The following is a 21,052-nucleotide window of genomic DNA, read 5'->3' as shown; positions in this document are numbered from 1 at the left end:
ATCTCCCAGAGCTTGCAAAAGCTCATGTCCATTGAGTCAGTGATGCCATGCACCCATCTCATCGTCTGTCGCCCTCTTCTCCTGCCTTCAATCTTTCCCAGCATCAGGGTCTTTTCTAATGAGTTGGCTCTTCACACCAAGTGGCCAAAGTAATGGAGCTTTAGTATCAGTCCTTTCAGTGAGTATTCAGGGTTGATTTCCCTTAGGATTGACTGGTTTGATCTCCTTGCTGTCCAAGAGACTCTCAAGGGTCTTCTCTAGCACCATAGTTCAAAGGCATCAATTCTCTGGTGCTCAGTTATTTTACTGTCCAGCTCTCACATCCATACATGACTATTGGAAAAACCATAGCTGACCATCAAAACAACTGGGTAGATTTAAAGTGAACATAATAAAATAGCAAGGATCCTGGGATTCATGCTAGACCCACTAAATGAGAAAACCCACTGCCTTTGTATAAAATCCATAGAAGCTTTAGCTGCAGCCTACTCACAGACCTGATATTTGAGAATCACTGATCTGAAGACACAGACTTGGCAACCCAACTATCCACAATGTATCTAGAAATCTGAAAATAAGCAAACAAGAAAAACGAAACAGCAAGTAGTCATGCTGCGTGCAAAATAAACATTCAGGCCTTTATCAGAGCTTATTTTAAACCTCTCATCTGCCAATATTGCAGATTTCAATTTAATTGACTCCAACTACACTGTACTAGACCACGTGATTAAAATACATGAAATGATGGATAAACAACAAGGATTTACTGTATAGCACAAGGAACTATATTCAATATCTTGGCAGTAACTTGTAATGGAAAATAATCAAAAACAAAAAAAATAGAGAGGACTGTCCCAGCAGTCCAGTGGCTAAGAATCCACATGCCAGTGCAGGGCATATAGGCTGGATCACTGGTCTGGGAGGATTCAACATGCCGGAGCAACTAAACCATGCACCGCAACTACTGAGCCCAACCACCCGAGAGCCCATGCTCTGCAACAAGAGAAACCAGCAAAAATGAGAAGCCCACGCATCACAGGAAAAAGCAGCCCCTGCTCGCTGCAGCTAGAGGAAGGCCGCATGCAGCAACAAAGACCCAGCACAGCCAAAACTAATGTTTTAAAAAGAATATATACATATTATCTATCTCCGAATTACTCTGCTATACAATTGAAGCTAACACAATATGGTAAATCAACTATACTTCAATAAAAAAGCAAATAAATATGAGAAAATAATATCTTACTAGGTACTTGTGATTTACAAGAGAGAGAGAAAAAAAAAAACCCACAACCAATTATAACATAATGCAACAAAAGGATGCACAGAGTAATAACAAGAAGAATAAAAGAGAGTTTCTAGGAAAAAAGTTTTCAGAATCTTTCTTAGAAAAGAAGGCCTCTGAGTTGGGTTTTTAAAAAGGTGAAAACAAGTTCCTCAAATTGGGGAATTTGGACTGGGTAAGCCCAGGGAATCTGAGAAAGGGGGAGAGGAGATACAGGTGAGGAAGGACCTTGTAAGGAGAGCTCACATTAATAGCAAAAGAGCCACAACTGCCCCGGCTAACCTTGGTCTCAGCCGTCTCTCTTTAGCCGAGCACTACACCTGCAGTCAGGAAGATTATGTATTGGAATCCTGGCTCTGAAAGTACCTTTGCCACTTTTTGGGTTACTTATCTGATCGATAAAACAGGGTCTATGCTCAATGTCTCAAGGCTCACTTTTACCTTAAAAATGCTGTAATCCAATTTTGACATTTAAATAGTATTATCTTCATTATTTGAAAAGCATCTTATGAAAAGCATCTTTTTATCCAATCACAAGTCTCATTATAGAATAAGTCTAATTATAGAATACCGTTTTATGTGGATCTTTAGCTGTTTCAGGTATCAGATTTTTTTTATTTTTAAAAAGGTAACTAATATGTGACAACAAGAAAAATTTTCTCAGCATCTAGCTGAGAAAAACAAAGATTCACAAGGCTTTGAAGAACTCATGGGAAGAAACAAAACGATTAAATGTAACTGCAATGTGTTAAAAGCATAAGCCAGAAAAGGTAACTGATTTCTTTTTAATTTTATATCAATGAGGGGTATTTCTCTTTCTGTTCAGAACTGTACTACATATGAGACCAGGCCAGTGGCAATAAACAACACCTTGAAAATTTTCAACCAATCTTGAAAAAGCCAGGCATCTCGCAAGGATTAAAAATGCTATAAACTTGACAAAAATGAAAAACAAATCCGGAAAGTATGGCCAGGAATGTCTTCCATATACAAATCTTAACTTTTATGTACTTATAAATACATATTTATACACATGAATAGATCACCTCAGCCCAACCTGTCAACCAGAAAAACCAGAGCAAAATGAAGTCTGCACACAAAGCTAAGCTCTTTCATCAAAACTGGTTGAGAAACAAACTTGCCACTTCAAAGCACAGTGTAATCATTTCACACGCAATTTCAGGGATTCTCATGTATTAGTATTTTCATTTTGATGCTAGACAATTTTTCAGAACATGTTAAGATGCCTATATTCAGTAATACAGGCTATGTGAAAAGTAGAAATAAAAACTGGACAACTAACAAACACTGATTACTTGACAGAAGAGTGAGATTCTGGGAAATCAAGGAAGATATTCTGAACGATCTCAAGAAATTTAGTGTCACCCCTTACCCTTTCTTAGACTCAACAATCTTGACCGCTATCCACAAAGAAGACACTGTGAATAATGATGACAAGTTCCTGTCTTAAGGGAGCCTCCTGGTAAAACACTGCTTATAGCAGCAATCCAGCAGTACTGTCTGATACAAGTTATAATGAAGGAATTCAGCCTCTAAGGGAGCTCTATCACGGATACACCAGCTCTCAAGTTTTCTTTGGATGGTTTTGTCAAGTTCTGAAGAATATTTGTAATAACAAATCATCTCTTTTACAGGGTGTGAACAAATTACTATGTATTATCTCATTAAGTAGCTAGCAAGTCAGCCTTTGGGGAAAAAAAAAAGGCAAGGCATAAAATCTTCACTTATTGGCATGTTACAAGTAGCAACTTGTAAAAATAAACAAAAATCATAATTGATCTCCTTTCTATATAATTACAAGTATATTATAATTTCAAAATATTTTAAGTTTTTTCCCTAAAGTTTTAAGGAGGACTTTCACTACCAGTCATGATGGATACATGACATCAGACTATTTCTCACTATAAACAACAGGAACAAAAGACTGGCCAAAAGACAGGAGACAGCTGTTTTTAGACACTGGCCAACAGGCAGCAGGAGACTTGAAAGCCAGTAAATACACAAGATAAGCCCCAGGATCAAACTGGCTTTCTGTGTAAGCCTTCCTGACAACAGGGAGGTGAAACCCAAGGGAAAACCAAACGACAATTTTTCTCAACTGAGAAAGCTGAGATCAGAGGCCAGAGCTGTTGAGGAAGCTAGACTTTAAGAATAAGATATAAGAAAGAAGGGAAACGCACCATGGTGGGTGTGGGGATGGCACAGAATTTTAGAGGAGTTTCCCTAGTTTCCCTATGCCTTGGCTGAGGCCAGGCTGCACCTGGGCTGGCCTAAGAATCCACAAGGAATAAAAAAGAGAGGCTGCAGCAGGCCTGGGAGCTGAGTGGAGATAGCAGAGGTCACTTGTGGGTGAGTTCAATAGTTCCAGCTCAGTAAGTGTGAAGAGTCTTTCACTCTTCAGGCATTCTGTTAAGATTCCAAAATGACAATACCTAACACACCGTGAGTAGGAGCCATGCCCTAAAATAAAATATAAAGCTGAGAAAGACTACCTGTCCTTAACAAAGCAAACAAACAAGCCTAGCAGAATAAACATCCTCTGGTAATTTAACTGCCTGCTGGAACAAAACTCATATCTTAAAAGAAGACAGCACTATTAACCCATACTCCCTACATAACAGATCATGCAATGCCCAACATATGTCACAAGTTCCTAGACATGTGAAAAAGCAGGAAAATGTAACTCAAAACAAATCAGATGATTTAGATAACAGATTTAGCAGACAAAAACTAATAAAACAGCTATAATGAATATGTTGAGTTTAATTAAAAAACAGGACATAATGAGTAAACAGACTAGAAAAATCTCAGCAGAAAACAAACTAAAATAAAAATTTTTAAAGGCAATCTTAGAGCCGAAAAGGCCAACATTTCAAATAAAAAACTTATCATATGGGCTCCACTACAGACTAAATGAATACCACAGCAAAATGGCAAAAGACAGGAAGATACTGATATAAACTGAAGGATGGGGAGAAAAGAAACTGGAAAAAAACTAGTGCTCCAATGGTCTCTGAAGTGAAGTGAAGTTGCTCAATCGTGTCGGACTCTTTGCGATCCCATGGACTGCAGCCCACTAGGCTCCTCTGTCCATGTGATTTTCCAGGCAAGAGTGCTGGAGTGGATTGCCATTTCCTTCTCCAGGGGATCTTCCCAACCCAGGGATCGAACCCAGGTCTCCCTCACTGCAGGCAGACACTACCGTCTGAGCCACCATGGAAGCCCGATGGTCTCTAGGCAAATATAAAGCAGCCTAACATGAAACTGAATCTCAAAGAGAGGAAGAGAGGAGAGGGAATGAGGGAGGGATAACAGGGAGAGAGAAATGGGTGAGGGGAAGTGGGGGGGGGTGGGGACAGACGCCTCCTCCCTCAATGGTGTCAACCCAAAATGTCTCCAGACACTCCCACAGGCCCCGGAGGGACATTATCCCTCACTGCAAACTAGTAATCCAATCTATGCACAGATTAGATAAGATCTACATGATCTAATCTATTACAAATCAGCAAGAGGATGACAATCTCATGAAAAGAGGGTAATGATTTTTAAAAGACATGACATGTATACTATCATGTGAATTGAATCGCCAGTCTATGTCTGACGCAGGATGCAGCATGCTTGGGGCTGGTGCATGGGGATGACCCATAAAGATGTTTGGGGGAGGGAGGTGGGAGGGGGGTTCATGTTTGGGAATGCATAAAAAAAAAAATAAATAAATAAATAAAAAATAAAAGACATGTCTCAAAAGAAATAGTACAAATGGTCAGTAAGGACATGAAAAGATGTTTAATACCATTAGTCATTAGGGAAATACAATTAAACCCAACATTAAAATCACTGTATATCCACTGAAGTGAAGTGAAGTCGCTCAGTCATGTCCAACTCTTTGCGACCCCATGGACTGTAGCCCGCCAGGCTCCTCTGTCCATGGGATTCTCCAGGCAAGAATACTGGAGTGGGTTACCATTTCCTTCTCCAGGGCATCTTCCCGACCCAGGGATCGAACCCAGGTCTCCCGCATTGGAGGCAGAGGCATTAACCTCTGAGCCACCAGGGAAGCCCATATGTCCACTAGAATGGATCAAATTAAGACAATGTCTCACATTAAGACAATAAAATAGTGTAGGAAAAGGTATGGAGCAACCAGAACTCTAACATAAAATAATAAAAAATAAAAAGTCACTCAGTCATGTCCAACTCTTTACGACCCCATGGACTGTAGCCTACCAGGCTCTTCCGTCCATGGGATTTTCCAGGCAAGAATACTGGAGTGGGGTGCCATTTCCTTCTCCAGGGGATCTTCCCGACCCAGGGATTGAACCCAGGTCTCCCGCATTGTAGGCAGACGCTTTACCATCTGAGCCACCAGGGAAGTCCTAACATACTGCTATACAAATGTAAAATGACTTAACCACATGCAAGACACTTGTATATTTTCTCATAACATTAAGCATACACTTTTCATGCCTCCCAGAAATTCCACACCTAGATATTTAATTTATAAAATGCCCATAAAGAGTTCTACTTAAATGTTTATGGTAGCTTTATTCTTAGCATCCCCAAATTGAAAGTAAACCAAATGTCTATCAACAGATGAATAGATAAACAAATTCTGGCATATTAATTCAATGGAATACTACTCAGCAATAAAAACGGATGTACCACCAAAACACTCAACACCACGATGAATCTCAAAAGCATTATGTTGAATGAAAGAAGCCAGACACAAAAGACGCACTACGTAATTTCACTCATACGGAGTTACAGACAAAAGAAATCTAATCCATGCTGTCAAAAAGCCTAAACTGCTGTGTAAACGCTGGGGTTTCTGCTGAATATCTGCTTTCCTTTCAAGAATCTGGAGTCTTGGTACAGGCTAGGCAGAGGGTACTTCAGTGACTAACCTCGAGTAATAAACTTGGGTACCAAGTCTCTAACGAACTTCCCGGAGACATCTCACAGTTCAGTTCAGTTCAGTCGCTCAGTCGTGTCCGACTCTTTGCGACCCCATGAATCGCAGCACACCGGGCCTCCCTATTCATCACTAACTCCCGGAGTTCACTCTGACTCATGTCCATCGAGTCCGTGATGCCATCCAGCCATCTCATCCTCTGTCGTCCCCTTCTCCTCCTGCCCCCAATGCCTCCCAGCATCAGAGTCTTTTCCAATGACTCAACTCTTCGCATGAGGTGGCCAAAGTACTGGAGTTTCAGCTTTAGCATCATTCCTTCCAAAGAAATCCCAGGGCTGATCTCCTTCAGAATGGAGTGGCTGGATCTCCTTGCAGTCCAAGGGACTCTCAAGAGTCTTCTCCAACACCACAGTTCAAAAGCATCAATTCTTGGGCGCTCAGCCTTCTTCACAGTCCAACTCTCACATCCATACATGACCACTGGAAAAACCATAGCCTTGACTAGACGGACCTTGGTCGGCAAAGTAATGTCTCTGCTTTTGAATATACTATCTAGGTTGGTCATAACTTTTCTTCCAAGGAGTAAGCATCTTTTAATTTCATGGCTGCAGTCACCATCTGCAGTGATTTTGGAGCCCCAAAAAATAAAAGTCTGACAGTGTTTCCACTGTTTCCCCATCTATTTGCCATGAAGTGATGGGACCAGATGCCATGATCTTCGTTTTCTGAATGTTGAGCTTTAAGCCAACTTTTTCACTCTCCTCTTTCACTTTCATCAAGAGGCTCTTTAGCTCCTCTTCACTTTCTGCCATAAGGGTGGTGTCATCTGCATATCTGAGGTTACTGATATTTCTCCCGGCAATCTTGATTCCAGCTTGTGTTTCTTCCAGCCCAGCATTTCTCATGATGTACTCTGCATATAAGTTAAATAAGCAGGGTGACAATATACAGCCTTGACACACTCCTTTTCCTATTTGGAACCAGTGTGTTGTTCCACGTCCAGTTCTAACTGTTGCTTCCTGACCTGCATACAGATTTCTCAAGAGGCAGGTTAGGTGGTCTGGTATTCCCATCTCTTTCAGAATTTTCCACAGTTTATTGTGATCCACACAGTCAAAGGCTTTGGCATAGTCAATAAAGCAGAAATAGATGTTTTTCTGAAACTCTCTTGCTTTTTCCATGATCCAGTGGATGTTGGCAATTTGATCTCTGGTTCCTCTGCCTTTTCTAAAACCAGCTTGAACATCAGGGAGTTCACGGTTCACGTACTGCTGAAACCTGGCTTGGAGAATTTTGAGCATTACTTTACTAGCATGTGAGATGAGTGCAATTGTGTGGTAGTCTGAGCATTCTTTTGCATTGCCTTTCTTAGGAATTGGAATGAAGAGACATCTCACAAGTTAGTCACAATTCACTGCTAGTGGAATTTTTAAGCAAATACCATTGGAAGGGAACTCCTGAAAGCTTGTACCTGGTTTCCACTGAACTTCTCCTTCTATTTGCCATGAAGTGATGGGACCAGATGCCACCATGGGTCTTTTGTCAATTCTGCTTTGCATGCTTTCACTATAAGACACCATGGCTCCAAGTATCTATGTGCTGAGTCCTCTAGGTCCTTCTAGCAAATCACTGAACCTGGGAATATCTTGAGGAACAGACACAGATATAGAGGAATGAAGCTCAAGGACTAAGCCCTGGGGCATGCCAACATTTTGAAATTTGACAAATAAGGACGAACTATCAAAAGGAACTGAGAAAAAACAAAGAGCGAGGATAAAAATCAAGACAATGAAGTGTTCCAGAAGCCAAAGGAAGAAAGTCTTCAAAAGGAAAAGACTAATCAACTGTACCAATGGCAGTTCTAATCAGATGAAGACTATGAACTAGATCCTAGGATTTAGCAGAGTACAGAGCCATGGGTGGCACCAACAGGAGTAGCTGCAGACAGTGCTTAGGGACATGATCAGAGCAACCTCAAATCATGAAGAGGAGATGAGGAAGACATAGAAACAAGATCAGATAAGGATAATGTGGTAGGATTTCTGGGTAGTCTTTAAAGGTCCACCAGAGAGAGGTCACAAGTTAAGACTACTGTTCTGGGTGTGCACACATTTCTTTCTCTGCACTACACCTGGCTATTCAGGAAAGAAATGCCGATTTGGCCTGGGCTGTGGTTTCTTCAGGTAGGTAAGGCAAAGGGAGAGACTGAAGGAAACAGAGGCAGAGTGACCGTAAACACAGAATCCAAGCCTGATGGCATGGGAAGCAATGAGTCAAGACCCCAGTGGAGTTAAAGAATTTCTGAGTTAGAAAATTAGAGTTAGTAATCTCAAAGGAATGAAGGGGAGTAATCCAAAGGGCAGCGGAGCACTACATCAAGTGTAAGTCCAGATGGAATGAAATTCGAAATCTGGGCACATGCGGTGGTGGGAGCTGGGGAGGATGGGACACCGAGAGAGAAGGGAAGAGACAGGGTCTAGAATAAAGATTCCCCAAGTGTGGTCTGGGAATCCTCATGGGTCTGTGGAAACCCTCCGGGAGTCTCAAGTCAAGACTATTTTCATTGCCTTTAAAAATGAAAACCTCTCATTATCTCAAGAAGTACAGACAAGGAGTTTTCCAGAGGCTACATGACGTGAGGTCACCATTGAGACAACGGCACCTGCACGTGTATTCTTCTGTTTTCTAGAATGGTTTATGGTGCAGGCTGGGGGCACAGCTAAGTTTCCCAAGACCAACTTAATTTGGCCTAAATACTTCCACTATCTTTAGTAGCTGTCTTCAGTTATAACCGCTGTAATTGTTTTAGAATACAAGTTTTCCTTGAGCCTACAAAGAAATATAAGAAAAAGGTACACTTTGTTATTCTGCAATGTTAGTTTTTTAAATGTTATAAAAATCTTTCTACATTTTAAAATTTTACCTACAACTGTTAAATATTTTATTCTGAAATAAATTTATTTTTAATACATTTTTATTGTACTTAACTTGCCTCAATCCACATAAATCCAACAGAGCTGACAAAGATAAATATGACCTAGCAGAGTTCTTTGATTCATGGAAGGAAGGACTCTAAAGAAACTGGTCAAAACTGCATATAAAAATTTTAAATAACAACTTTCCCCCCAATTTATAGATGTTAATAACTTGCTTTATTGTGCTTAAGCAACAAAACCTTTTTGAACAGGATTATAAAGCCAGTTGTGGGTTCTTTCAAACCAAATACTCAAGAGTTTAAAGAAGGATTTGAAATGAAGATAGGAAAAGCTTTTGATAAACTGTTACAAAACTTCAAACTAGAAATGAAAAAGTCACTGAACCATCCTCCTGGGTAAGTTATGGCACTGCTCTAGCGAGAGAAGGGCACACCATTGCTAGGAGACTAGGAAAGCCCGGACAGACAGTGATGCTGAATGCCTGTGAGATGAACGTCAGTAAAGGAAACCACAATGCTGGCCCTTTCAGTGACACAGTAAATCCTCAAGTTAAAGACTGGTGCAGACAGTAGCTTGTCTGCAGAACTGCATTTCTGTCTTACAAACACACAGATGTAGCTGCACCTCATGTTCTGTTTCTCCCCCTCTAGTATCAGCCTCAACCAATCATTAAAGATCTTTTATATGAATATTTGATTACAAATACACATGGCATTGGAATACCAAGTGTTAAAAACTTACGAATCTCACGCCTTATCCTAGAACATCTGTGTTGATCTTTGCACTAACGATGCAAAGCAACATTGGGTACAAACAGCACACACCTTAGCATGAATCAAAGGAGTGGCAGTAAACTATACTGGTAGTGATTAAATTCTTCTCTGCCACATTTTCAAGGAAAGAAAACAGATTAACTTAAGAATTTCCTAGATGAAGCAATCTGCGTAAGAAGTTTTACTGACTAAGTCTCAATTTTGAGGGTATGTCTTCTTAACATTCTGTGTGACTAAGTCCTCTCTCTGTGTCGAGAAGCACCTTCCCAACTGCTGGAGCTGAGAGGAAATGAGCTGCTCCTTTCACATGGGACCATTTTCACTGGACAGGATGACTTAAGGACTATGTAATTCAGTTTTGGGTATCTGGTAGACTTCCCCCAAAAAGTGCAACAGAGCAAATCTGTTATTTCAGTGACACAAGCTCAATGCTTCAAGTGAATATCAGGAATCTGGAAAATGTTTTCTGCCACCGTAAGTATGAAAACTTCCTAATATACCGGAGTTCACAGATGTGACCAGTGGTTATAGTAATAAATGTGATTTTTTAAAATGTACTGTACAATGAAAGGTATCAACATTTCAAAGATTTTACATGACTCAGCAAACCAACACTTAACAAATGACCAATGTATGATGTTATACAAAATTATATAAGGACAAAAAGACCCATTCAAAGTACAAAACAGACTGATTTTAATTTAACAGAGTATGATCTATATGAACAGAGTTCATCAATATGATTTCAAAATCTGGGGACAGGTGCAAACAATATCAACAATTATCTAAAAAGATTATATAAAAATGTTTTTCCCAACTATATATCTGTGTGAGGCCAAACTCTCCACCAAGTTCTACCAGAATAACAAATCACACACAGAAGACTGAATGCAGAAATAGGTACCAGAATTCAATTAAAAATAAAGGAGGTTTGCAAAAGGGTAAACCACTGCTACTCTTCCCATTTTGGAGATACAGTTATTTTTTACTAAAATTATTCATGTTACCATGTAATGGGTTTTTATCGTTATTTTTTAAATTAAGTTATCAGAATTGCAGTATTAACTCCTATTCTGGTAAATAGCAATAGATATAACCTATGCAAACAAAAATAATTAATGGTCCTGAATGATTTAAGAAAGTAAAGCAGGCTTAGAGGAGATTGAAAAGCTTGAGAACTTCGGGTCTAGAAGCAACAAGTGGGGAGGACAAAGAAAGTTATTTACCCCACCTTCAGCCCAGTGGTATGAAAGAGGTGGAGAGAATGCAGCCACCACTAAATAGGATTCAGGAAGGGCACATTCTTACAGAGCAGTCAAGTCAGGTTTTTTGCCTCTTTACCAGATCATTCCTCTCACACTGAGCAGTCTTACTGTTACTGGACACTGAATAGAAGATGCACCAGCTCTAGCTAACTAATAACTAGTCCAAGTTAATTTTAATATTTATGGGCAATCCCTCTTAAACTTCAGAATATTAAATGCAACAGCATAAACCACATTTTCCTACCAATTTCGCTTCCACTTCCTCCATCTTGGACACTCCATAAGATGATGCTACTCTCTGAGGCAACAGCCACCATTTTGTCCTTGTCTCCGTGTGGACCCCCGACCACTTTTGCATTTAAAGCTACTCGTTCAATAGTCCAGTCCAAATATGGGCTTGTAAACACTTGTTGCCATCCTGACGATTCTTTGATTCTGTTGAATATAAACAGACAACATAAATAAGACTCAGCAGTACTTAGCAAAGAGAACATGAATGAATGTACCAAAATAAGTTTAATCACAGCTATTTATCTATGTATTTACTAAAAAATAAAATACACAGAAATCACTTAAAAAGAGACTAAAGGTCTATACTCCTCCAAAGAATAATTTAGCAAAGTTCTCCAAACTATAAAGACTTAGAAACTTAAAAAAAAAAAGTATTATCTTTTTGCATTTTACACAAAAAAGTGGTACTCTGTCATTATTTGTGAATAGAAATAGTCAACAAAATCAGTTTCAGAATTAATATTTGAATCTATCAGTTACTATGCTTAACTGAGAATCAATCATTTCTTGATACTTCAGATGATAGTTTATTAAGACAAACTAAGATAAGGGAGTGACCTGGTATATGATAGCTTGGCATAATCAAATGAATGAAATGTGGCCTTTGGAAACCACTCACTGAGGACTGGATTTTAAAGGTTTCACACAAAATGAAAAAAAATCTCATGAGCCTATTCCTTCTCCATAAGTAAAGGTGTCTTATCATGATTTAGATTTAGCTGACTGAATAAAAATGCTTTAATATATAATTATTGATAAACATACGTGTAAATTTTTAATAACTTTTGCTGTCCTAACTGAATTGAAGTCTTTCAGACATGCATTATTTTGTGGGGTTACACTTTAAGCCTTCAAACATTTAAAAACTACACAGTTAAGCAATCATGACAATAAACGACCTGAACTTAAATGATGCAATATTTATTTTTAAAGTTACACAAAACAAGTGACAGAAACAAAACAAAGAATCTCTTTGCCTTACCCGAAGACAATAAATATGAGTATGTGCTCCTTTAAACACTACTACCTAATATAAAACCACAAAAATCAAACTCAAGTGTTCATAAATGATGACCAACTAACAACCTATATAAAAACACTTTAGCTTTATTTTTGTTTAAAATGTATGCTAAATACAGCTATAATCCACAAAAACATGCAATTCAACCTTTATTAATTCCAAGAATTAATGATTTCCTTAAACTTAAAGTCAATATATAGAAAAATCTCACATGGTTTTCCTAGGCAATATATGGTCTGTAATTACTCACTTCAGCCACCAGGTGGGATTCATGTGTCAAAATACAAAAATCAAAATAATTATCCAATAAACCCTAAATACTGACAAAACACTGAGAAATTAAACCTAGATCCTCCTAAGGACTGGTAGACTGGACACAAAGCAGGGACTGCCAGCACTTCAAGAATAAAGACAATATGTCAATATGTGCATGCAGACATACACTAGGCACTAGGCTCACATTCTTCAAAAAAGGGATGCTGTACTGATTTAATGAGGTGAACAGTGAAATCTTATAACCACTGACTAATAAAATAATAAAACTAAATATGATCTAATCTTTTACAAAAACTACTTCTAAGTCATTTTCCTCTAGAGAAATTAGGGTATTGTAAAACAAAAAGATGACAACAGTAACAGAATCAGGACAGCACATTTGAGAGTGATTGTAACGATTACATAATTTAACTCAATGAGATATGTGCATTTACTACTTTTTAAGTTAAAATCAAGTACAAAGAAGAAGCAATATTTGCTTTACATTTTTCCATACACATAAATACACAATTTTAAATGTGTAAAAACACAGAACAAGCTCTGATATTCCAACAACCCATCTCTTTATTCCTGCATAATAAAATAACACTCTGAAATCGCGACAGCTATGCAAAGAATATGGCTTTCAAATTAAGACCATGAAAGATATAGTGGAGGTATATGCTCTCAAATTTTTGAAACTTGCTGCAAATATACTGTAACCATATAAATATGTCAAAAAAATCTAAAATGACAATAAGAGCATGTTATTATTGTCTAACATGTTATTAGACACTAAGTCGTGTCCGAATCTTTTGCGACCACATGGCCTACAGCCTGCTAGGCTCCTCTGTCCATGAGATTTTCCAGGCAGGAATTCTGGAGTGGGTTGCCATTTCCTTCTCCAAGGTATCTTCCTGATCCAGGGATCGTACCCATGTCTCCTGCACTGGCAGCCAGATTCTTTAACACTGAGCCACCAGGAAAGCCCAATAAAAACATATGTACAGATAATTACCTTAAATGTAAATGGATTAAATGCTTCAACCAAATGGCATAGACTGGCAGAACTGATTAAAAAAAAAGATCTATATATATATGTGTGCTGTTTGTAAGAGTTCCATTTCATATCCAGGGACACAGATTGAAAGTAAAATGGAAAAGGGCTTTCAATGAAAATGGCAATCAAAAGAAAGCTGCAGTAGTAATACTCATATTAGACAACATAGACTAAAATAAAGAGACAAGAGACAAAGAAGGACACTACATAATGAACAAAGGATCAAACCAAGAAGATACAAGTGTAAATATATATGCACCCAACATAGGAGCAACTCAATAAATAAAGCAAATGTTAGCAGCCATGAAAGGAGAAATTAACAGTAACACAGTAATAGGAAAACTTTACCACCCCAACTGTATCAATGGACAGGTCATCAGACAGAAAATTAATAAGGAAACACAGGTCTTACATGACACATTAGATCATTAGACTAGATGTTCTTAAAAAGATATTTATAGAACATTCCATCCAAAAGCAGCAGCATACACATTTTTCTCAAGTGCACATAGAAGATTTTCCAGGACAGATCACAAGCAGGCCATAAAGAAAGCTTTGGTAAATTTAAGGAAATTTAAATCCTATCAAGCACCATTTTGATCAATGCTATGAGATTAGAAATTAATTACAAACAAAAAGCTGCTAAAAAAAAAAAGAGGCTAAATGGATCACTGAAGAAATCAAAGAGAAAATCAAAACGTACCTAGAAGCAAATGATAACAAAAACACAACAATCTGAAACCTATAGGACACAGAAAAGCACTTTAAGAGAGAAGCTTACAGCAATACAATCTTACCTCAGAAAACAAGAAAAATTTCAAATAAACACCATAACCTTACACCTAAACAACTAAAGAAAGAAGAAAACAAAACCCAAACTTACTGGAAGAAAAGAAATCATAAATATCAGCAGAAATGAATGAAACAGAGACAAAACAATAGAAAAGATCAATGAAACTAAAAGCTGATTCTGTGAGAAGGTAAAATTGATAAACCTTTAGCCAGACTCAAGCAAAAAAGAGGGCTCAAATGGATAAAATGAGAAATGAAAATGTTACAAGGGACAGCACAGAAATACAAAGGATAATGGACTACTAGAAGCAACTATATGCCAATAAAACACCTAGACAAAATGTTTTAACTTCTTAGAAAGGCACCACCTTCCAAGGCTACACCAGAAAGAAATGAAAAATACGAACAGACCAATCACAAACACTGAAACTGAAATTTTAAAACTTCCAACAAACAAAAGTCCAGGACCAGACGGCTTCACAGGGAAATTCTATCAAACATTTAGAGAAAAGTTATTACGTTATTACTGATCTGTCTAAAATCATTCCCAAAAACTGCAGAGAAAGGAACACTCACAAACACTTTCTATGGGGTCACCATCACCCTAATACTAAAACCAGACAAAAGTAACACACAAAAAGAAAACTATGGAGCAGTATCACGAATGATGAAGCCAGGCTTCAACAGTCCGAGAACCGTGAACTTCCAGATGTTCAAGCTGGATTTAGAAAAGGCAGAGGAACCAGAGATCAAATTGCCAACATCTGCTGGATCATAAAAAAAGCAAGAGAGTTCCAGAAAAACATCTACTTCTGCTTTATTGACTATGCCAAAGCCTTTGACTGTGTAGATCACAAAATATTGTGGAAAATTCTGAAAGAGATGGGAATAGCAGACCACCTTAACTGCCTCCTGCGAAATCTGTATGCAAGTCAAGATGCAACAATTAGAACCAGACATGAAACAACAGACTGGTTCCAAATTAGGAAAGGAGCATGTCAAGGCTGTATGTTGTCACCCTGCTTATTTAACTTATATGCAGAGTACATCATCAGAAATGCCAGGCTGGATGAAGCACAAGCTGGAATTAACACTGCCAAGGGAAATAACAATACGTCAGATACACAGATGATACCAACCTTATGGCAGAAAGTGAAGAACTAAAGAGCTCCTTGATGAAAGTGAAAGAGGAGAGTGAAAAAGTTTGCATAAAACTCAACACTGAAAAAACTAAGATCATGTCATCCAGTCCCATCACTTCATGGCAAATAGATGGGGAAACAATGGAAATAGTGACAGACTTTATTTTGGGGGGTTCCAGGATCACTGCAGATGATGACTGCAGCCAAGAAATTAACAGACACTTGCTCCTTGGAAGAAAAGTTATGACCAACCTAGATAGCATATTAAAAAGCAGAGACATCACATTGCCAACAAAGATCCATCTGGTCAAAGCTATGGTTTTTCCAGTAGTCATGTATGGATGTGAGATTTGGACCATAAAGAAGGCTTAGTGCCAAAGAATTGATGCTTTTGAACTATGGTGTTGGAGAAGATTCTTGAGAGTACCTTGGACTACAAGGAGATCAAACCAGGCAATCGTAAAGGGAATCAGTCCTGAATATTCATTGGAAGGACTGATGTTGAAGCTGAAACTCCAATACTTTGGCCACCTGATATGAAGAACTGACTCCTTGGAGAAGACCCTGATGCTGGGAAAGATTGAAGGTAAGAGGAGAAGGGGACGACAGAGGATGAGATGGTTGGATGGCATCACCGACTAGATGGACATGAGTTTGAGCAAGCTCCAGGAGTTGGTGATGGTCAGGGAGAAAAGACAGTCTCTTTAATAAATGGTGCTGGGAAAAATAGACAGTTACCTACAAAAGAATGAAATTAGAACATTTTCTAATACCACACACAAACTCAAAATGGATTGGGCTTCCTTGGTGGCTTATTGGTAAAGAATCCACCTTTCAATGCAAGAGACACAGATTTGATCCTTGATCTGGGAAGATCCCACACTGTGCAGAACAACTTAGTCTATGTGTCCCAACCGTTCAGCTGTGCACCCCAACTGTTGAGCCTGTGCGCTAGAGCCCGGGAGCTACAACTACGGAAGCCCACATGCCCTACAGACTATACTCTGCAACAAAGAGATGCCACTACCATGAGAAGCCTGTGACCTGAAGCGAGAGGGTAGACCCCACTTGCAGCAACTAGAGAAAAGTCTGCACAGCAATGAAGACCCATCACGGCCATAAATAAATACATAAAATTATAAAAAATAAACTCAAAATGGATTAAAAACCTAAATGTAAGACCAGATCCTGTGAAAGTCTTAGATGAAAACGTAGGCAGTATGCTGTGATATGCATCGCAGCAAGGTCTTTTTTGAATCACCTCCTACAGCAATTAAAATAAAAAGCAATAAATAGGACCTGTGTGTGTGTGTTAGTCGCTCAGTCATGTCCTACTCTTTGGGACCCCATGGACTGCAGCCTGCCAGGCTTCTCTATCCATGGAATTCTCCAGAAAAGAATACTGGGGTGGTTTGTCATTTCCTTCTCCAGCAGATCTTCCCAACCCAGGTACAGAACCAGAGTCTGCGGCATTTCAGGTAGATTCTACACCATCTGAGCCACAGGGAAGCCAAATTAAACTTAAAAGCTTTTGCACAGCAATGGAAACCATCCACAATATATCTGCAAACAAAGACATTGATAAGGGATTAATCTCCAAATATACAAACAACTCATGTAGCTCAATATTTAAAAAAAACAACAAAAAACCTGCAATCAAAAAATGGGTGGGTGGTCTAAACAAACATTTCTCCAAAGAGACATACAGAGGACCAAGAGGCCCGTGACAAGAGGCTCTAATTTATTAGAGAAATGCAAAGACTACAGTGAGCTACCACCTCACACTAGCCAGAATGGCCATCATCAAAAAATCTACACACAATAAATGCTGGAGAAGATGTGGAAAAAAGGGAACTGTCCTACATTTGTTGGTGGGAATATAAATTGGTATATCATACAGAGAACAGTATGGAGATTCCTTAAAAACTTAAATATAGTACTACCATAGGATTCAGCAATTCCACGTCTCGGCATGTATCTGAAGAAAACCATACTTTGAAAAGATGCATGCACCTCAATGTTCATTTACAGCAGATGTGGTACATATACAGAATGAAATATTACTCGGGCATAAAAAACGAAATAATGCCAATAGCAGCAACACAGATCTACCTAGAGATAATCACACTAACTGAAGTAAAACAAAGACAAATATCATATATCACATATATATAATTTTTTTAAAAAAGATACAAACAAACTCATTACAAAACAGAAACAGACTCACAAACTTTGAAAACAAACTTATGGTTACCAAAGGGGAAATGCAGGGTGGAGAGATAAATTAGGAGTTTAACATATACACACTACTACATATAAAATAGATAATTAACAAGGATCTACTATAAAGCACAGGGAAATCTACTCAATATTCTACAAAGACCTATATGTGAAAAGAATCTAAAAAAGAATGGATAGATGTATATTTATGACTGAATCACTTTGCTATACACCTAAGCCTAACACAACATTGTAAATCACCTGTATACTCCAGTTTAAAACTTTAAAATAAAGTCCTGCCTCAATGGCTTCCCAGGTGGCTCAGATGGTAAAGCGTCTCCCTGCAATATGGGAGACTTCAGTTCGATCCCTGGGATGGGAAGATCCCTTGGAGAAGGGAATGGCTACCCACTCCAGGATTCTTGCCTGGAAAATTCCATGGACGGAGGAGCCTGATAGGCTACAGTCCATGGGGTCGCAAACAGTCAGAGAAGACTGAGCGACTGCACTTTCACTTTCTTTCCTGTTTTGATAGGAGTCTTGTAGCAATTAAAATCCACACTAGAAGAGTAATATTTGCCTCCAAGTTGATGTCTGTCCTTTCTACCTGAACTATAAAACTCCGCACCAAGTGTGGTAGGCAGAATAATGGCTCCCTAAACATGTCCTTGTCTAAATTCCTGAAAATGGTAAAAATGTTATCTTACACGGCAAAGGGGCTTTGCAGATGTGATTAAGTTAAAGAGATGGAGGGACTATCCAGGTGCCTAGAATGTAATACTAAGGTCCTCATAAGCAGAGGTAGACGAGTGGGACACAAGGAAGAGATCTGAAGATGATATGCTGCTGTTTTGGAAATGTAAAAAAGGAAATGTGATTAAAGGAACACAGATGCCCTTTATAAGTTGGGAAGGACAAAGAAACTTGCTGGAGCCTCCAGATACACAAACCTGCCAATATCTTGACTGTAGCCCAGCAAGATCCAATTTGAAGTTTTCTGAACTCCAGAACTGAGTGATGAAAATAAATATATGGTAATTTGTTATAGCAGAAAGAAGAAACTAAGACACCAAGGCACCTACATTATTTTCATTTTATACTTCTCCTCAGCCAAAACTTTGTTGTTCAGTTAATTTGTTAGTTGCTTCCACACCACTCCACTGCCTTAGGAAGAGAAACCACAAAGTGAGGAGGGGTAGCTCTGAGACTGAGCCCAGCCCACTGCCTGTCCCACTGAGTCAAAGAACTACTAATAATGTTGTCAAAACTAACACTACTCACTTATACCAGAGACCAGGAACATGGTGTTTATTCTAATGCATTCTTAGGAATCTACTATGTGCCCGGGACATGAGAAGCACTGGGATGGAGAGAGTTGAGAATTCTGTCATTGCTTTCCCCAGGATGACCTAGGGAATTTCTCCAACTTGGTTTTCTCATTATTAAAATAGGGATGATGAGATCCATGCCACAGGTTGTTGTGATAATTAAATGAGAAAATGTATACAAGAGACTTCAGTATTATATGCCTAACATAAAATAACAGGTGATTAAGTCCTAACTGGAAAGTCCAATTAATTTCTCAATATTCAGAAGCTATTTTTATGGAACTGGATGTTTTCCCAATATTTACTAATGAGGAGCCTCTAGAGCCGAGTCATCTTATTTTGAAGAGCTCTCCCTTCTTCCCACACCTCTCCATTCCTTCCCCAACTCCCAAATACATCATTTCTGCTCAGTGCTGAAATGATTTGCCAAACCAGACTCTGTCAGATTTCCCTTTGCCTATTTTTCTTCAAGAGATGGACCCCAGACAGAAAAAGGGTTCTGGAGGTTGGTAAGAAGACTCTGCAACTAAAACCACAAATGTGGTTTGGGGTGGGTACCACAAGAAGGCAGAAATACAAGCACACAATGATTCTTTCCTAAAGGTCCAGATAGAGGAGCTAGTTGTGTTAGGGTGATTTTGCTTGCCTAAGTTCTTTTTTTAATTTTAACACTAATATATCAGCACAAAATCCCTCATTGCTTGTTTTCTACTGGACTTTTCTCAAGATAACTTTCACTGTTTTCTTTCCAACACCTCACTACCAGGCTAAGGAAGGAAGGAAGCTGATTCTACCTCTCAAAGGTTAAATTATGAAGCCAAACACGTGCACAAGTTTTTCTCTTTAACACATAAGAATATTTCATATTATTTTTCTTCCATCTAACACAACACACAAAAATCCTCCAATCCCCTATTTCAAATTCTCACCAGCTAATGAAAGGAAAGATTAAGAAGATCAACACACAAATAGGCCTATGGAACAGGATTAAGAGCCCAGAAATAAGTCCAAGCATATATAGTCAACTAGTGTTTGATAAGGTAGCCAAGAATACTAAATGAAGAAAAGGGAGCTTCTTCAATAAATGGTGCCTGGAAAATTGGATACTTAAACAGAAAAGAATTAAATTTGACCCTTACTGGCTTCCCTAGTGGCTCAGATAGTATAGACTCTGCAATGCAAGTGGTACAGGTTCAATCCCCAGGTCAGGAAGTTCCCCTGAAGAAGGGAATGGCAAACCACTCCAGTATTCTTGCCTGGGAAATCCCATGGACAGAGAAGCCTGGCAGGCTACAGTCCACGGGGTCGCAAAAAGTCGGACACAACAGAGTGACTAACACTTTCACATTCACTTTATGCTACTGACACAAATAAACTCAAAATTGATTGAAGACCTAAAACCATGAGACTCCTAGAAGAAAACATAGGGAAAAAGCTCCTTGACATGAGTTGTGGTAATGACTGTTTTCAAAATCACACATAAAGCACAAGCAATAAAATCAGAAATAAACAAATGGGACTACATCACTCTAAAAAGCATCTGCACAGAAAAAGAAACTATCAAAGTGAAAAAAGCAACCAATGGAGTAGCAAAAAATATTTGCAAACCATATATCTGATAAGGTGTCAATATGCAAATATATAAAGAACTCAACTCAACAGCAAAAAAACAAATAATCCAACTAAAAAATGGGCCAAAGACTTGAATAGACATTTTCCCAAAGAAGATATACAAACAGCCAACATACAAG

At 38.7% G+C, this 21,052-nt stretch overlaps 1 protein-coding gene across 8 annotated transcripts in view; it reads right to left on the bottom strand.

Annotated features, from left to right (window-relative positions):
* KCTD3 (potassium channel tetramerization domain containing 3) overlaps nucleotides 1–21,052 on the bottom strand; it is a 70,839-nt gene that overhangs the window by 29,655 nt on the left and 20,132 nt on the right. For all 8 annotated transcript variants that reach the window (XM_069544567.1, XM_069544564.1, XM_069544563.1 and 5 more), the window contains one exon: nucleotides 11,437–11,627. In XM_069544567.1, the coding sequence (XP_069400668.1) occupies nucleotides 11,437–11,627 (191 nt within the window). The remainder of the gene's footprint in view (nucleotides 1–11,436; nucleotides 11,628–21,052) is intronic.

Source organism: Ovis canadensis, chromosome 12, assembly GCF_042477335.2.
Source record: "Ovis canadensis isolate MfBH-ARS-UI-01 breed Bighorn chromosome 12, ARS-UI_OviCan_v2, whole genome shotgun sequence".
NCBI classification, from domain to species: domain Eukaryota; kingdom Metazoa; phylum Chordata; class Mammalia; order Artiodactyla; family Bovidae; genus Ovis; species Ovis canadensis.
The sequence above is the reverse complement of the archived record's forward strand: the minus strand, read 5'-3'. Positions and strand labels throughout refer to the sequence as shown.